The sequence below is a fragment of the Daphnia carinata genome, chromosome 1 (genome assembly GCF_022539665.2).
Source record: "Daphnia carinata strain CSIRO-1 chromosome 1, CSIRO_AGI_Dcar_HiC_V3, whole genome shotgun sequence".
NCBI classification, from domain to species: domain Eukaryota; kingdom Metazoa; phylum Arthropoda; class Branchiopoda; order Diplostraca; family Daphniidae; genus Daphnia; species Daphnia carinata.
Window position 1 is genome coordinate 3114075 of NC_081331.1, and position 17341 is coordinate 3131415.

The window sequence follows — 17341 nt, forward strand, 5'->3', positions numbered from 1 at the left end:
AACATTTGCTTTCAACTGGCAACGTCTAAGTTAGGGCCACGTAATGCTTTGCTGTCAAAAGTATAACAAAAAAAAAAAGAGGGGATCAAAACCGGCAGCCTCAAGAAAAATAAACCTATTGGCGGGTGGTCAAAGTGATAGTGGCGTTTAAATTAGCCAGCATAACTTCGTTTTAATAAATTTACCTACGATGTTGTTCATGACATGGATTGCCAGAGTAGGGGATGGTTTACCTCTTGCCGCATCAATTCCCGAAGATGAAGAGGTTTGTTTACATCTGTAACTGTTCTGTTTTGGTGTCATCAGCACAGATTATTTATAGAACAAAAAAAACTTTTAGTCTTACTATTTGGGCATATTAATTGAACTCTGCGTTTTCCAAAAACAAATATGGATGATGACACTGAATGCAAAAAGTTTTGCTAGTAATTACTGAGTAATTGAAATATGTTTTTTATAATTAACAAAAACCTGGATGAATCAGTCTGGGAGAGGAGTGCTGGATTACCAAAACCAGGCCAAGATGCTGTTCAGAAAAATGAATCAGCAGAGTCCTTCCAAATGCACGATTGAAACTGGGGCACATTTCTTCCAGTAAGCTGCAATTGTAAATAAAATCCACTGCAGTATATTAAACTATTTTTTCATGGCAATTTTAGTTATCTTATTGATCAAGATGTCTGCTACCTGGTTCTGTGTGAACAGAGCTATTCTAAAAAGCTTGCCTTCTCTTTTCTCGAAGATCTAGCTCAAGAGTTTAGTTCACTCTATGGAAAAAAGGTCCAGAGTGTGAATCGTCCATACAGTTTTATTGAGTTTGGTAATATGCTGGCTTTTATCTCATTTTAAATAAATCTAATGAATGTCATTCAATTTGTTCATACCAGATACCTACATTCAGAAGGCAAGAAGATCGTTTATGGACTCTAGAACTAGACGTAACTTAACCGCCATCAACACAGAGCTTCAAGACGTTCAAAGGATTATGGTTCGCAACATCGACGATGTCCTACAACGAGGCAGTCTACTTTCAGATCTGGATAATAAAGCACAGACGCTGTCACTCAGTTCGCAACGGTACAAGAAAGACGCCAGAAACTTGAACATGCAATCGACGTATGCAAAAATTGGAGCCGCAGCCATCGTTTTGCTTGTTTTTGTCCTTTATTTTTGGGTCCTATGATTTTGATGCCTAGCTTCGTCCCTCGTTTTTTGGTTCCAAGTCGCACGTGAAATATATCCCTAGCCCAACCAGAGGGTATCTATCTAGCCTTAGAAATGAGCTGTTTTTTTTCCTACTTGGGCTTCTGCACTGTTGGTACATGGCGATCTACCGAGATCATTTCTCGTTTATTATTTGCACGCATCAACGTGTGCCTTTAAAAAAAAAAAACGAAAGCCATGTTTGTACATGAAAAAACATCCAACTCAATACATTTGTTATATGCCTTGAATGGAGAGAATCCCGTTGCTTTCAGCAATTCACACTGGTGAATGTTTGCAGTGTCATTGGCATAAAGCACCGATTCATTGTGAGATATCTGCAACAGGCAAAGTGGACAGATTTCGAAGTAATATTGGAAAATATTCATGTGTAAACATTGGGATGGATTTAAAAGGTAATACTCGTGTAAACTACTTTTTTTACGAATTGTTGAAATTATCACGAAATAAAATTAATGGAAATTCTTTTTTTCTTTTTCACACAAGTGAATTCTACAGGTTATGTAATTGATAAGCAAGCGATGTATCGATCAAGAGGATCTGGGCGCTCACCACGACGACTCCCAGCGCCTAGCGACCAAACCGTGTTGAATCGTTATTGTCAATATTCATTCAAGAATTATCACCAGCGTTTGAAAATGGGTCCTAAATTACTTCAAAAGGTACTTAAATTATTCGATTCACATTCTCTTTCGCATACTGCTTGTATTAAAGAGTTCTTTTCCTCTTTCGCCTACAGCGTATCAGTAATTTGCATCACAAGCTCCTCGTTAACAGAATTCGAGCTGCCGATGCAAAGCAACATGAAGCGCAGGGAAAGGTAAATGAAAACATTTTTAATTTAGCAATAGAAACTATGTTCTACAACTTTTACAGAAACCAAATGATCGCCGTTGGGAAGCACAACATTACACCTGGAACGTTGACGATGACGAGGCAAGAATGACTCGATTGTTATGATTTTACATGTACATCTTCTAACAGAAAGAAACTGTCCGGCAGGAAATTCCGGGAACAGTAAGAATCGTCCTGAGTGCAGCAGATCCGCAGAGAACAAAGAATCAGGTGGTGTACAGCATCCCTGATCGATGTTTCATCCCACTGATTCCAGAAAATTCCTCGGTCGAACTCTTTGACCAAACGTCGTCATCGGTTTACGTCGAACAAACTAACGTTTCAGATGCTGCCTTTAACCCGGGTAAGAGGGATTACATTCACGTTTTGTAGTTCAACTATGTTGGTACAATTTTCTTACTATAACGAAATGCAGTTGCAGAAATTCGGCAGGAAGTGGATACTGGGACATCGGACGCTGACGATACAGTCAGTGAAGCTTATGATGGCGATCGTTCGATCGACACAGCTGCTGCGCCAGGCACTGCTGGTGGCAATAATACGAGCAATCAGGCGTTAGACAGTAGCCGAAGTGATCATGGAGCAATGACGGAAAGAGAAGAAGATCCATTGGAATTACTGACTGGAGCTAAATCGCTAGTTAAACGTAAAGGAGCAAAAGGAATCAATCATTTCAGCTACTGCGATCGTGCCACACAGACAACTGTTCCACCCATAAGAGTAAGAATAATCAAGCGTTTAAACATAATTCAAAGTACAAAAATAATTCCTTTTCAATTTCACGTAGTCGCACGCGATTCAAACGGAAGCTCCTCCACGTGTCTCTTTTACTGCACTCACGAATGCATGGATTATTCACGACGCGTATCGTCAAGATCTTGCTGCACAGCAGCAGAAGACTCATCAACAAGCATTAATTAATAATGCTGTAGAGGCCGTCAATAAAGGTGTACCATCCACCACTTCCTCTTCCACAGTTCCAATAGGTTCTGCTCCGGATATATCTGTAACCGTCACTGCCCCATCAGCAGCACCGCCAGTTATTTTTCAACCGACCGGTGAAACAGCATTGAGTCCAGCGGGTATCTCTCGTCTCGACGCAACCGCTCACGTTATTGAACGAATGCTGAACCAAAATACCTATGACGATATCGCCCAGGGTAAGTTCTTGTAATTCCAATCAACTGCCCAACTATACGTAATGTTTTCTGACGTACAGATTTCAAGTATTGGGAAGACGCAGCAGATGAATATCGCGAACCAGAAGGAACTCTTATGCCTCTATGGCGTTTCACTCCTCCAGCCGCACTTTTGCGAATGTTTGAAGAGAACGGTTCGATGCGTAACGCAGTACCTAGTCACATCACCGCAATTTGTTGGAATCCACATTACAAGGATCTCTTTGCCATCGGTCTTGGTTCTCGTACGTAAACTATAGTTGTTGCAGCGTGCTTGTTTCGCTTCATGCTCCCTCGCTTTTTCAAAGGAGACAATATGACAGCAGAATCGGGATTGGTTTGCATATTTTCGCTTAAAAGTCCCACTCATCCGGAACGCTCTGTTCAACTGCAAGCAGGCGTTTCTAGCTTGGATTTTCATCCGGAATTCTGGCAGCTGTTGGCTGTCGGCATGCACGATGGTCACGTGGCAGTTGTTGATTTGACAGTGCGGAAGGATCTCGAAACTTTTTCTATTACCAATTTAATTACCTATCGAAGTTCAGCAATGAGAGGGAAACGGACTGTCCCGATTACTCAGGTGAACCATTCAACTTGATGTCTAGAAAATGTTGATGAATATAAAGGCCTGTTTTGCCTTTTATATTCTGCATGGGTGATTCATTGCATAGGTGAGCTGGCACGGTGACATGAGTGACGGGTAAAATCATCTAAAATGACAATGAGGGATTTCTTTTACTTAATTAAATTCTTTGAATATTTATAGCAATTTACGATTGTTTTCCATCTCGATGGATGGCTGCCTTTGCTTATGGCTCTTCGTGCAGGGTGAACTTTATCCCACAGAATTAATTACATTGCCGTTCCAAGGCGATAACCGATTGCAAGATAACAACTTGGGTGGAATGGCCTTGACAGGTAATTCCGTTTCCGCCTGAAATTACGTAATCGTTTTTATAACTAACGGACACGATGTGTAGCTTCTTGCAGTTGCATGGCTATACATCCAAACCACACAATGGTTTTGGTTGGAACGGATCAAGGCCAGTTGTGGCCGGTTAGCAACGAAGGCGAAATTCTCAACTGGGGACCTGTGAACGCTCACCAAGGTCCCATTTACACGGTGCAGTGGAATCCATTTCACCATCAGGTTTTTATTACCTGCGGTACCGACTGGTTAGTTAAAATATGGGACCAGCGGGAGAAGTGAGTTATTTTAAATCGAGGTTTCTATATAGTATGAGTAGAATTAACATATGATTTCCGTTTCACGCTTGAAATGAACGCAGGGAAGCGCTGGTGGTGATCACTTTGGGATCGTTCGTTGAACACTGTGCTTTCTCTCCGTTTAGCTCGACAGCTTTTGCTTGCATGTCGAGCAACGGGAAAGTGCTCATCTACGATTTGAACATTTGCCTGCACAAACCTTTGTGTAGCCAGCGAATCACTCCGCAGAGGAGGGCACAGCCAACGACATTGAGCTTCGCACCTTTCCATCCGGTCATTTTGGTTGGCGATGACAAGTAAACTATGTTGTAATACATTGATAATTGAATTTACTTATACGAAAATATCGTTTTTTATTCAAGGGGTCACGTGACGTGTCTCAAATTGTCCCCTAACCTCAGGAAAATTAGCCGAGTTCCCGAGAGTTCCCGCGCTATCGAAGTCGAAATGGATAAGCTCGAACGCGTCATTACCTTAATGAAAAGATAGTTTTGCATTTTTTCTTTTAATTTCGCTGTACCGTCGAAAAAAAAATCTTTTGTTCAAGTTAATTTTGCAATACACTACCACCAACTATATTTCGTATATTTTGCCATTGATTCAGTAGAATTGATTTCCAGAGCAATGCCACTGTGCATCAATTAACGTAATACAGTGATGTCTTCAGTAATGAGCTGTTGGGAATACAGCACGCTTAGAAACAGCACACATGTTCGCACCCCGTTCGAGGTAAATGTAGCCGTCTGTGAAACAATGAGATTCATCCACAAAATCTTACACATGAAAAATTGTTGCTCATTATTTACCTTGGCCCCACTCTGGTCCCCATGAATTACGTACCTATTGGAAGGGTGAATCACATTAGTCGCATGATATGATAATAAATTAAATTGAAGTATTACAATCCAGTAAGGTTTATTGGAATTTTCATCCTTTCCGTAACCCACTATGACGACAGCATGGTTGGTACTGGTCTACAAACAGAACAGGTAATTAGATTTTTAATCAAAATAAACATATGGAATCGATGTTTCCTTAATCCTTACATTCGAACACGCAGCGGATGAGAACACTCCAGAGCTTTCCGGGAATTAAATAATTCAAAATGACGCTCCTATAATTTTTAAAATATGTTTTTCTAACTTCTTACCTGTAAAATTCCCAGTTGGTGGCGTCAATCGACACAGCCAAAGGGCCTTCAAATTAACGTCAATACATCATACCTGCCTTAATCAATTTCTAAGAAAAATCTTATGGTAATTACCATAGTTTGCAACGACAGCCTTCATAGCTTCCTCGTCGTTACTCCTAGTTGCATACGACCAACTGGTGACGTTGCCCCCGTAATTGCTTGCAGAATACTCGCACAAGGTTTCCTTTTTAATTTTTTTTTAGTTCAACAAACAAAAAGTAATTCAATTTCGTGGAAATTTAGAGTCATTTCCGTATCCATACTTCGCCTTGGTAGGGATAAGCCTCTTCGGTATTGATGCCGATATCCTTTACATAATTCCAAGCGCGCAGGGCCAAACCTGTTGTAAATAACATAATAACGATATCCAGTAATAGTAAAGTAGCATCGGTTATATTAGGTATTTTCTAGAAAATTAAATCATACCTCCGTTGCAGCCGGCATTACCATATTTCTGACTACAGTCGACGATGTTCTCCTCACTTTATAGAAGGCAATTAGAAAACCCGTGCAACTAGTATTTCTACGCACCACAGACTTACCTCAAGGTAACCAATTTCCCTGTTTTCTGACAGCGCTGGAATTCTATTGGAGTCGTGGCAGCGAAAGAATAACACGAACCACAGCCACCTTGAAATTATATCCTCATTATTAACCCCTCAAGACGAACGCATTTCGTAACCTATAGATCTTTAAAACTACTGACTGGGCATAGAAAAATACGCAGCTAGAGGCAGATGGAATAGACACTGAAATTGTTAACTATGAAGCGCAAAGTTATACAACACAATTAGAATCGTAACTGCCTCCAGTGAAATTTAGATCTTCAGAGGCATTGAGAAAGACGATGAATTACCTTGATATTTAACCTTTGGCATGCATGGATTTTTTCTCAAATCAACAGCGTCGGGAACAGATTGTCGAAGTATATCAGTGCTGACGACAGGTCCAGGAATTTCATTGTCCGTATCGATTTCTCCTTTCAGTTGTTCAAGTTCAGCCTCCGACTGTGAAATATACACGTTACGTAAAAAGGTTACTTACATGAGAGAAGCAATGCCTACCCAATCGGTGAATTGATTTGCTTGTAGCGTGTAGCTTGATTTCCCCATTTGATTATGCTTCTTGATTTGCCTGTTGTGTTGCACGAATCTATTTTTACGAATTCTTTCACGATCTTTATTCTTAAATTTCTTCTTGTGCTTAGCCTGTACATGAAAAACAGTAAGTTAAGATGGTCAAATTGCTATTAAAAAAAAAAAACCTTAAAGCGCTCCCAATCAGCATCGTCGGTGGAATCTCGATTTTCGTCATCCTGAAGAAAATCTTGGGCTACGGCAACAGCCAAAGTGGCAAATAAAACGAGTACTTGTAGCTTCATGACAGGATTCGTTCTGATGAGCTTTGAGTACGGCGCTGTTGAAAATAGGTAGCCTTATTATCGCGACAAGTTCGATTAAGACTTGCTACTAATGCCTGGGATTCACTTTATGTTTAATCAGCTGCTATAACATGGTTTTGCTGTCCTTCTGGGTATGCTATAGAGTAGACGCATTCAATTTACAGGTTCGTCAACACATCTGTTTCAGATATATCTGTACACCTGTAGCCTAATTAATATGCAATGGGTAACCGTCTGTGCTAGGTATTTTAAACGTACGGTGTTATATGTAACAATTATTATGGCTAATGATTGGCAGCTTTCCAAATCGTCCCAATTCACGAAATGAATGATCACAGACAATATGAAAGTTGCTGGTATATGTAGCTAAAGAGGAAACAACTTTTGGCCTCGAATGCCTGTGTGATGACATTTTACTTGAAAACTTCCTGAGTTCTCTAATTACATCAACTAAAAAAAGAAAAATATTGGGTAGAAAAAAACAAAACAAAACGAGTTAACTACAGCTAGCGCTTTTATGCAATACGGGGAATACCTGGTATGACCTTGCTGCAGCGTTTGCTACCTCGAGTAGACTTCAACCTCGTTAAACTGTTTTCCTTATCCGCTCAGTTGTCTAGCACATTATAAAAACCACAATGAACTGTCGAAACTTGCCTCATTGTGGTGCGTAGCCTTGCAGCGTCCAACAGCTCGGGCAAGGTGCAGTAAAAGAAAAAAGCAAATCACTAAAGAACTATGTTGAAAGGAAGACAACGTTTTTTTGCTCGTATCCTTACGTGCCTAATGATTTCGGTTTCGCTGTTTGGATTAGGCATATACCTAGCTCCTATAAAACCACAATATCGTTTAGCGCCATTCCAGCTGAGTGCTAAGAATGCAACTGCATTCATTTCCAACGATGAAAAGCAGAGTATAGCATCCATCAGAACTTCTTTAAATCCACGTATAACTTACCCGTGGAAGGGTGACCCGTCTTGTCAACACATCACCATACAGGTAAGTGATATCCCTAGTCATCGGTGCCTTGTCTTTGACAGTCAAAAGTGCGTGAAAGCAAATGACATCTCATCTATATCCCTATTTTAGATGGCACAACGAGATAGTTTACCGAAATGGGCATTAACATCATTTCCCGGCAGTGGAGTCACTTGGCTTCGGCAGATGATTGAAAGCTTGACTGGAATCTACACGGGTAGTGTCCATAAAGGAGATCCACTTCCTTTCAGAGACAACAGTGATTTAATTCATTATTTTTCTAATCATTTTTAAAAAATTAAAATTGATGTTTTAAAACGAAATTAAAGATAAAAACTACATGGGTATTACCGATAATCCATTTTGTGGGTGCACAATCATCGACAAAGATCACGAAGCCACGGCTGGAGTTTATAAACGAAAATATTATCTGCAGCTTTTGCAGGTAAAAAATTTTCTTAGCAAGACAGTAGGAAATGTATTTCCTATTCAATGGTGAAAGGAGAATATGTGAGGGTAGCATTGTGATCCCATCACATCTCGTTTCTTAAATGTTTAAATGGAAGGAATTAATGAAGAGAGAATCAATCTGAAATCAGGATTATTCAAACATAATCAACACAACTTACAATTACCGAGGAATTTTACTGTTACGGAATCCAATGGACGTAGTATTTGCTCACCAGAACCATTTGCTGGTTGGGAAATTTGACGTAGCCCCAGTGAACGCATTTCGCGGACCGGTATGGGACGAACTGGTAGATGCGGTGGCATTTGCCTGGTCAGATCACGCAATACGTTGGATAGAACAGATGAAGCAGGGCACGGCCATATTCTACGAACATTTTCTTGGTGACAACGCACAGCATGAACTAGAGCGTTTATTAGATGCCATGAACTACAACCCTCAGCTTTTAGATCCGGAGCGGATGAGATGTCTTTTGGCTCATCGAAATCAAAGCGAATATAAGCGGAGCAACAAAACAAGGTGTTTTTTTTTAACCCTAGAAGTTTAATTTTAACATGTGTTCATTCGCTGTTGTCGATCATTTTGTATTGCTTAAAGATTTGTACTTGAAGAACATCATCGTCAAATGCTGTTACAATCAATCCACGCCGTGCAGCGTAGCTTGCGCCAACGGAAATGGCCACAACTTCCTGTTTCCTTATACGATATGCACTTACCTGCAGAGGAGAAATTTTAGAAGCCGCGCGTGAATGGAAAACTGTTTTTCACCTGAGTTGTCGATAAAAACAAACTTGTACTTCAATTTTGCATAAAAAATAAAAATTTATGTAAATGTTAATTAATATATAATATTTCATGTTATTTATTGACTTTGCCAAACCACACATTCGCCACACCTACTTCAAATGTCTATATTTGAATAGTAGGTGGCTTAACCAGTAGACTTAACGAAAAAAAAACCTTGGACATTCAACCGACCAGCCCTGTGTAATTGGCTGGAAGACTGTGCCTAGAGGAGTTAAACAATTCAAGAGCCGTTAGCAAGTGCGCACAGCTAGTTTTATACAGTTTTCCAACAAGAGAAGAAGCTACGATATCTCGCTTCCAAAAACGTAGTAGTCAACATTTTTTTTAGAAGAATCGTGAGTGCAAAAGAAAGATTAAAGATGTTGCGTAAAAGAACTTTTTATCAACGTGTCTTCGTTATCGGAACATTGGCAATTTGTGTCTACACGTTTCGTTTTCTAATAGCAAAAAACCTTTCGACAATTTCCGATAACCAAAACTTACCTTTAACAACTGTTACGTTGACCTCTAAGATATTTATTGAGTCCCTTGCAAACAGTATCAAACAAGTTCGCCTTCAAGCAAACAAGCATGATAAACTTGTGAGCTATCCGTGGAAGGATGACCCAACTTGCAAAAAATTTACCGTCCAGGTAAGGAAATAGATTTTATTTGGCGTCATTTCTAGTGCGTACGCAATTGAGTAGAAACCATAACGCAAAAATGTGCCAATGATTTTCTAAGGCATTTAATACTATAATCTAGCTGGCAGAGAGAGATAGCCTTCCCAAATGGGCTTTGACATCATTTCCCGGAAGCGGTGTTACCTGGACGAGACAGATGATTGAAGGTATTACAGGTATTTACACAGGCTCAATTCATGAACAGGATCCACCTCCAGTTCAATTAGAAGGTATGCGACTTTTTTTAAAACTCTTTTCGAGTTGCTAAAGAACGTGTTTTACGATAGCTTCATTGCAGAACTTAACATATCCTTTGAATTGATCTTATACAGGCGTAGGCTTTGATCAACTCGGTATTAGAGACGATCCCTTTTGTGGATGCACTATAATTGACAAAGATCATGAAGCAACAATCACGGTAGATGGAATGGTGGATTATTTTCGGCTACTTTATATCGAGGTCATTACACACATTCTTTTTTAAACCCAAGCCTTCAACGATTGCTGTGCGTTCATAGTATATGTTGGTTCTTAATTTAGATATTAATCCGAATTTTAGGGCTATTCGGATATACTTCGAAAGGTATATGACTACCGAGGCGTTCTTCTACTGCGAAACCCGATGGATGTTGTTTTCACGTACCGGCATTGGCAGCTAGCAGGGAAAGTAGGGACAGCACCACAAGAAGCTTTCCAGGGACCACAATGGAAGAAAGTCGTAGAATTCGTTGCCTACGCTTGGGCAGACCATGCCATCCGCTGGATAGAGCAAATCGAGAAGGGAACTGTCATATTTTACGAGCAGCTACTTGGTCGCAACGCATCGACAGAATTGGAGCGACTTTTTGACGCTATGGATTTCAAGCCTAGTCCGCTCGATACGGAGCGAATGCGATGCACGCTGGATCACAGAGATCGCACCGACCATAAGAGGTTGAACAAGAGTTGGTAAGAGAGTCACACCATAATACGTGTGCCATTTTAAAATAACAAATCTTTTAAAATATTCATTGTGTCCATGTAGGATACCGTTGGAGGAAGAGCAAAGGCTATTATTTATAGAATCAATCCATCGAGTCCAGCAAAGTCTACGAAGGCGAAAGTGGCCTCAGCTTCCTGTTCATCTGTATGACCTTCATGGCCTTTACAATCAAACCATCCTTTGATTTCTTAGGAATTCTTTATATGAGAATTGCAGACTTCCGTGTGCCGAGGTTATTTGACAGACCCAAACCAAGTATAGGTTTGCTGATTACATGTATTTTCTACCAATCCATCAGAGATATCTGCTTACAACTGCACCTGTGATTATAATTCGATATAGGTTTTGTACCTCCGGCTATTCTTTTGATCTGGATTCAGAATGGTTGTAGGCTTCCAAAAATCGTGGCATTTCATACTTGATATACCTTGCGGTGAACCACTACTTACTTTTAACAAGTTGGCTTCAATTGTATTAAACAGGAAGGGTAATTCCTTCGGTAAATATCGAATTCATCGACGAGGGCGATTAAAATTGAAGCTTCTCTGCTACGTTTCACGTTATCTACGGCTGTCTTTTTTAAGAAAATGTGTGCCCATCTCCATGAAAGAAGAAGGAAATACAAAAAAAAAATATAATTTGTAATGAGATCCATTAGTCAAAAATATCATCCCAAAGATTACTCAAATACAATGTGTTGTACGATGGGTTTTACAATAGAGTTTTACAATAGTTTAAGATCATTGCTCTCCGGAAGAATCGGACAAGAGTTTAGGAGTGTTTAAAAATGTGGCAAACATACTTTCCCAGCAAACAGTTCAGAAATGACTGTAATCCATAATGCAAGAACAAAAAATATGTAAGAAAGTCCAACTTGGAAACTATTTGGCAGCTGATATGGTTCTCCTCCAATTTCAGACATAGAAAATCCAAGGGGAAAGATAACAGCGGCTAGGCAGAATAAAACCACTGCATAGGAAAAAAAATAAATAGATAAATAAAATAGTTAAAACAAAATTGAACAAGAATTTCTGTTACTTGCAGCAAATCCAACCCATCTTGCATATGGTACAACATTGTAATCCCAATGGCTTGAGATTAGTAATACAACAGTTGTTGTTATGCACACACAGCCAATAAAGATGCACACAAGTGCCATCATCCACTCAGGAGTGAGATCAGGAGAGAAGCATACTTTTGGCCGATTATATAGAGTGGTACAAGTCCACATCAATCCCAAAGAAGTTTCTCCTGATGGTATATCCATCATCCATTGCATATTTTACAATAAAGAGTTTCTGAAGTTAGCCATTATACAAAACAAGAAATTCTTTTAATTTAATAATGGTATGCTCATACCTCCTACGTCTGTTACAATCCAAAATGGTAGGGCAAGTGCAACAATGGCAAATATATCGGCTGTAAGAAATAATGCCCCGGAAATTAATGTTAACTTTTCCATTTTTTTTCCGCAGTAATAAGGTTATTTTTTTATATCCAGCCAAATGTGAAACCTTATTGACATTGGGCAAAATTTGAACTGCAATGTCCAAACTTAACCAAATGTCAAACTTGCTCTAAAACAACAAAATGTATAACAGCAAGAGCAAGGCAGAGTGCAGACGAAAAAAATATTGCCTTCGGCAGCCGAGCCTCCTCAGGTTCTAGGGAAGTGTGAACTCGTAGTCGTAGAATCGTAGTCGGTAGTCGCATCTCAGTCCTTGCATTCGCACACGCAAATTTATAATCAATTAAAATATTCTGTAGATTATTATACGGCACCATTTAGAGCAAACATTTGAGTTTCAATATATTAGCTGTAATTTCCGAAAACCAAAAATCAACTGTTATTTTTTTGTGGTTTCAAAAACTTTGAAAATAAAAGAAATTTGGCAACCCGTTGTGAAATGTAGTACAATTATATTCGCGGCTGATTGTTGTTTGGGGTCCACCGATAAAACAAAAATTAATGGTTTTTTTTAAACTGTCATTTTGTGTTTTAGTTTTAGTCGATTTTATCTCGACAAACTTAGCCTGTATGTGAAGGAAGTTTTGGGTTACATAATAACAAACGTCATGGGGCCTAAAAAAAAGGAAAGAGACACAGATCACTCGTCGTCATCCAAAGGAGGAACCACCACTAATAACGGTCGGGTTGCCGATTCCGTTCAAGCAGATCATGAACTATTTCTTCAAGCTTTTGAAAGTACGCGGCTAATTTATCTAAAGTGAAATTTATTTTTCTTAACTGTTTAGGCTTGATTTTAGACTGCAACAGGTGTTTCAATCATTAAAAAATATTGACAAAAATGTGCAATCATGCAATTTTTTGTGTTATCGTCTAATTCTCTTTTTATTCTTCTTTCTGTTTTGTTTTTCTGTATTGCTCACACATGCTGTTTTTAGAGCCCACTCAGATCTATAGGTATCTTCGCACACGTCACTTTCTATCGGTAGTATTTATTAAATTTTAAATAAAGTTAAAATTGAATTGGAACAAATTTCTTTCTTCAATAGCCCATCTTCCTTCATCGTACCCTGAGCTACATGAATGGAAGGTGCACCAGAAACCACCAAAACAGGAAAACTTGTAAACTGGTGAATTTGCTAGACAGCAAACTTCAAAAGAATTCCCAGAATGATGTAAATACTCGTTCAAAGTACATGACATTGACTTTCCTTGGATTTTATGATCCTCAAGGTAAAAGCTCTATGATTACTTTTATTTGTTGTAAAAAAATTTATGAATTCTTACATATGTCCCAGTAAACGGATGTCGCGAGCCAGTGAAGGTTGAAACCCTGCTTTTACAAATAGGACATAAAAAACGAAAAGATGTGTCCTCGCCAATTATGCAAGTGGGTCAGACTGCTTTTTGAAAGTGAGAAAAATATCTGGACAATGCATTTTATTTATAGATAAGTGTTGGCACCACGGAAGTTTGTATAAATCCCAGTGAAGAGTCTCCCCCTCCCAAAGCTCCAACGGTCTCCATCTCAACCGAGGATCTTAGTTTTCGCAATGGCCAACAGGTAGTAAAATCTTGTTTTGGAAAATGACGAAAGCATAACAACATCCCATTATATCAAATGACTGCAGGGCAATTCATACGTATTGCTATTGCGTGTTTCTGCGCCAATAATATCCGAAAGCGAACCACAGCCTAAACGCCGTCGTCTCAGTGATGCATCACTAACTACCGGAATGATGGAAGAAACAACTCGGCTTTTTGGTGCTGAACTGGTCGTATACGATCGCCATTCTCGTTGTCTTTTGATTGACGGCGACTATGAACTTGCAATGAAAGAGATAACTTCACCAGAACCAAATGGGACGTCCCCCGGTGGCTCAGACAAATCCATGCGATTGGCTAACGCCTCTTGGAGCACTGTAGATTCCTCTCATACCGCTCCTCCATTAAATATTTTAATTCATGGCCCGATGCTTAAATTCCGTTTGGAATGGGCAAATGATCCTATTTCAGCGCTTGTTGACCGGTAAGTACCACAAGTCAACATGCTGTCAAATCCTTGTTATTTGTTTCGGTATTTTACTATTACGACAGACCGAAGCCGTACGTTGCGTCGGCCTCTACACAGACCACTGACAAGAGTAGCAGCAGCACGAGTAGTAGTAGTAGCAGCGTGGAAAAGAGTCAAATTAACAGTGTAGATGAACCGACTGTCGTACGCTACCAGTTCTTGTATAACGCAAGTAGGCGACAGCAGACGGAAACCAGGAGTGACTTTCGCTGCCCGTGGTGCTCGCTACATTGCCTACAACTACCAGCCCTTCTAAAACACTTGAGATTGTGTCACTCGAGATTTAATTTTAGTCATGTTGTGCGTATACTTCCTATTATAGTAGAATTCAGATTAACTGGGTTCTAAAGGTGTAATTAATTAATCTTTTTTTTTTTTTTGTAAAAAAAAAAAAATAGGGGACGGAAAAGGGTCATGTTAGAATTGACATCAGTGTGAATGAGGCCTACGATGGATCCTATTCAGGCAACCCACACGATCTCATAGCTCAACCTTTAGCTTTCGGGGCATCTTCGGGTGGTGCTGCTTTCGGCCGGCAAGGTCCAACTCGGAGAACTCCGATCACTGCCACATTGGTTTGGCGACCACGCCGTATGCGGGCATCCGGCCACGATCCACTGCAAGCGGAAGGTGATGACGGCTATGAAGTATGTGAAACTCAGCGACCTTTTATTACTGGACATAACAGGTAAGAATATCGAAGTTTTCAATTCATTGCACATATAGTTATATTACTAATTGAATTAGATTGTATCACCACACGTCAACATGCCTCCCAATACAAGCTAAAGAGCTGGATGTGGATAGTGAAAACGAAACAGATCCGGAATGGCTACGAGCCAAAACCTGCATGATGATCGATGAGTTTACCGATGTGAATGAAGGAGAAAAAGAACTTATGAAACTGTGGAACCTCCATGTCCTTAAACACAAGTAAGATCGTAGTATGATTATGTTAAACAAATATTACAACTGTTACGTTTGTTCCCCAGTTACGTTGGAGACTGCCAGATGGGTGTGGCTTTGCAAATGTTCCTAGATGCGCATGGCCAGGAATTACTAAAAAGAAATTTGTATCGAAATTTTATACTTCATCTCTCCAACTTGTATGATTTTGGAATAATTGCACCTGCAACGGTGCTTAGAACGATCACTTCTCTCCAACTTATTCTACAGCGAAGTCCTGAGCATCAGGAAATTTTAAAGCAAGCTTGGCTAGGCCAAGTGTTTAGCAAACAAGAAGTAACCACCGCTACTTCTACCTAGCTGGTTAGTTTCCAGAATATGGATTGCCAATTATTTTTTCTCGCATTGGGTCATGTTTATGAAGTTAACGATTTTTTTTCTTGCAATTGATCATGTATCGGTCGCGCTCATTATGTATTTCTCTCATTTATCGTACATCCGCTATTAGTCTTCATTTTTTGGAAATACAGATGATTTTGAATTAATTCGAATATATGAATATTTATTATCTTTATTTATGGTCGTTCCTTTTCTCGCAGCTATGACATGTTATTGATGAGTGTCACGCAAACAATCCATGTTTCATCAATGCATGTGTTTATATCCCCTATGCAACTTAAATGCATTAAGCACTGTTCAGTTATCAGAATTTTTACATTTTCGACTGAAGGTAAATTTGGAAGACAAGGAAGCTACAGAGAAGAAGAGCGATACTTTTTGATCCAATCGATTGTCGTTTCCGGCTGAAAATAGTAACATTTATTATTTTTACCAGCGTATTCATAGCGAAAATATATACCGTTGCGAAATAAAAAGTTCCAGGACGAAATACTTGACGGCCTATAAAACCCATACCCTGCTCCGGAAATATCACATGGAGATGTAGATGTTTGACAGAGTTGAAAGGTGGCCAATGAAATCCCATTCTACAGTTTAAATCAAGTTTTGTATCAAGTTTAGCCTCTTTTTCCACATCACAAACTGACAACAAGAAATACCTGCAATCAACCAAGGTTCCTAACTGTTCTTTCACAAGCAGTTGTCCTATTTCAACCATCTCCTCGACTTATAAATCAGGGAGCTAAGTTTGTTAATAATTATAATAGGTAACTAAAAGGTTAGTTATACCAATATTGACAGTTTCTACAGTAAGGCTTTTTACATCTGTGATATGTTCTCTAGGTATGATTAGAAGATGGTTCTCTGAAGCTGGTTTGATGTCACGGAATGCCAAATATTTAAGATCCTAGGTACACAGATAATGGATAAATAAAGATGTTATAATTTTACATAGTTGATGGTGTCTTCTAGGAAAAAATACTTTGCAGAGTTTTAAAACTCCATTACATGCAAGGAATTTTATAAAATCTACAATGGCAACCAAAAAAACCAGAATTCGATCTAAGTAATATATCTCATATTTTTATAACTTAATAAGGAAAGCTAGGAGAGAGAGCAGGGGCAAACCTGATGGACAATATTTGCTGGGGCTAGACCTTGGCAAATCTGACAAAAAACACATTTTAACGCCTGTTGCACCACAGCCATATTTTTAAGAAAAGGCAGTAAAGAGGGGCGGTAACCCGGTAAAATTATTTCCGTGTTTTTAACTTTTTATCTTTGGTTGTTTGACATTTGACAATTCGAGTAGTCTGCTAGTAAAGCCGCCTCTTAAGTCCGATTAAAAATTATACAGGTTTACACTTCAAGACTGTAAACTAAGAACATACTGATTTGTATTTTTTGCATTCTTGAACTCCTTTTAAAGTGCTACAATTATTACACCATTTATTGTAGCACCGAAAGATTATTTTTTGTTGATACTTTGAAAAATATGGCGGAAGCAGAATAAAAAAT

At 39.2% G+C, this 17341-nt stretch overlaps 7 protein-coding genes across 7 annotated transcripts; 4 read left to right on the forward strand and 3 right to left on the reverse strand.

Annotated features, from left to right (window-relative positions):
* Positions 1–29: 29 nt before the first annotated feature.
* Positions 30–4988, forward strand: LOC130691772 (dynein axonemal intermediate chain 1-like). Its single transcript, XM_057514759.1, has 16 exons — positions 30–265; positions 485–594; positions 660–820; positions 888–1174; positions 1988–2017; positions 2101–2160; positions 2227–2422; positions 2495–2799; positions 2867–3239; positions 3299–3502; positions 3566–3837; positions 3929–3957; positions 4024–4175; positions 4238–4463; positions 4547–4780; positions 4847–4988. Exons 1-16 carry the CDS (start codon positions 191–193, stop codon positions 4971–4973), a joined length of 2841 nt encoding a protein of 946 aa, XP_057370742.1. The 5' UTR covers positions 30–190; the 3' UTR covers positions 4974–4988.
* A 43-nt stretch (positions 4989–5031) lies between these two features.
* On the reverse strand, positions 5032–7097 carry LOC130691745 (procathepsin L-like). Its single transcript, XM_057514729.1, has 12 exons — positions 6941–7097; positions 6741–6884; positions 6533–6683; positions 6219–6306; positions 6103–6158; positions 5940–6016; positions 5749–5860; positions 5635–5680; positions 5531–5564; positions 5387–5458; positions 5291–5324; positions 5032–5227 (listed from the first exon to the last, which is right to left on the reverse strand). Exons 1-12 carry the CDS (start codon positions 7055–7057, stop codon positions 5148–5150), a joined length of 1011 nt encoding a protein of 336 aa, XP_057370712.1. The 5' UTR covers positions 7058–7097; the 3' UTR covers positions 5032–5147.
* Positions 7098–7864: 767 nt separating this feature from the next.
* Positions 7865–9261, forward strand: LOC130692191 (sialate:O-sulfotransferase 1-like). Its single transcript, XM_057515268.1, has 5 exons — positions 7865–8077; positions 8168–8315; positions 8386–8501; positions 8656–9044; positions 9123–9261. Exons 1-5 carry the CDS (start codon positions 7865–7867, stop codon positions 9259–9261), a joined length of 1005 nt encoding a protein of 334 aa, XP_057371251.1.
* Positions 9262–9691: 430 nt separating this feature from the next.
* On the forward strand, positions 9692–11418 carry LOC130692192 (sialate:O-sulfotransferase 1-like). Its single transcript, XM_057515269.2, has 6 exons — positions 9692–9698; positions 9777–9964; positions 10077–10224; positions 10327–10454; positions 10554–10942; positions 11019–11418. The coding sequence occupies exons 1-6, from the start codon at positions 9692–9694 to the stop codon at positions 11158–11160; spliced, it is 1002 nt and encodes a 333-aa protein (XP_057371252.1). The 3' UTR covers positions 11161–11418.
* A 178-nt stretch (positions 11419–11596) lies between these two features.
* Positions 11597–12552, reverse strand: LOC130691761 (uncharacterized protein C16orf52 homolog A-like). The gene is made up of 3 exons (XM_057514746.2): positions 12336–12552; positions 12015–12227; positions 11597–11945 (listed from the first exon to the last, which is right to left on the reverse strand). Exons 1-3 carry the CDS (start codon positions 12436–12438, stop codon positions 11758–11760), a joined length of 504 nt encoding a protein of 167 aa, XP_057370729.1. The 5' UTR covers positions 12439–12552; the 3' UTR covers positions 11597–11757.
* Positions 12553–12894: 342 nt separating this feature from the next.
* LOC130691773 (polycomb protein SUZ12-like) lies at positions 12895–15969 on the forward strand. The gene is made up of 10 exons (XM_057514760.2): positions 12895–13182; positions 13383–13429; positions 13494–13677; positions 13743–13834; positions 13895–14008; positions 14076–14473; positions 14542–14818; positions 14917–15206; positions 15266–15451; positions 15511–15969. Exons 1-10 carry the CDS (start codon positions 13053–13055, stop codon positions 15782–15784), a joined length of 1992 nt encoding a protein of 663 aa, XP_057370743.1. The 5' UTR covers positions 12895–13052; the 3' UTR covers positions 15785–15969.
* Positions 15882–17144, reverse strand: LOC130691766 (adenosine 5'-monophosphoramidase HINT3-like). The gene is made up of 5 exons (XM_057514752.2): positions 16952–17144; positions 16613–16730; positions 16483–16549; positions 16284–16410; positions 15882–16227 (listed from the first exon to the last, which is right to left on the reverse strand). The coding sequence occupies exons 1-5, from the start codon at positions 17030–17032 to the stop codon at positions 16177–16179; spliced, it is 444 nt and encodes a 147-aa protein (XP_057370735.1). The 5' UTR covers positions 17033–17144; the 3' UTR covers positions 15882–16176.
* Between the last annotated feature and the right edge of the window lie 197 nt (positions 17145–17341).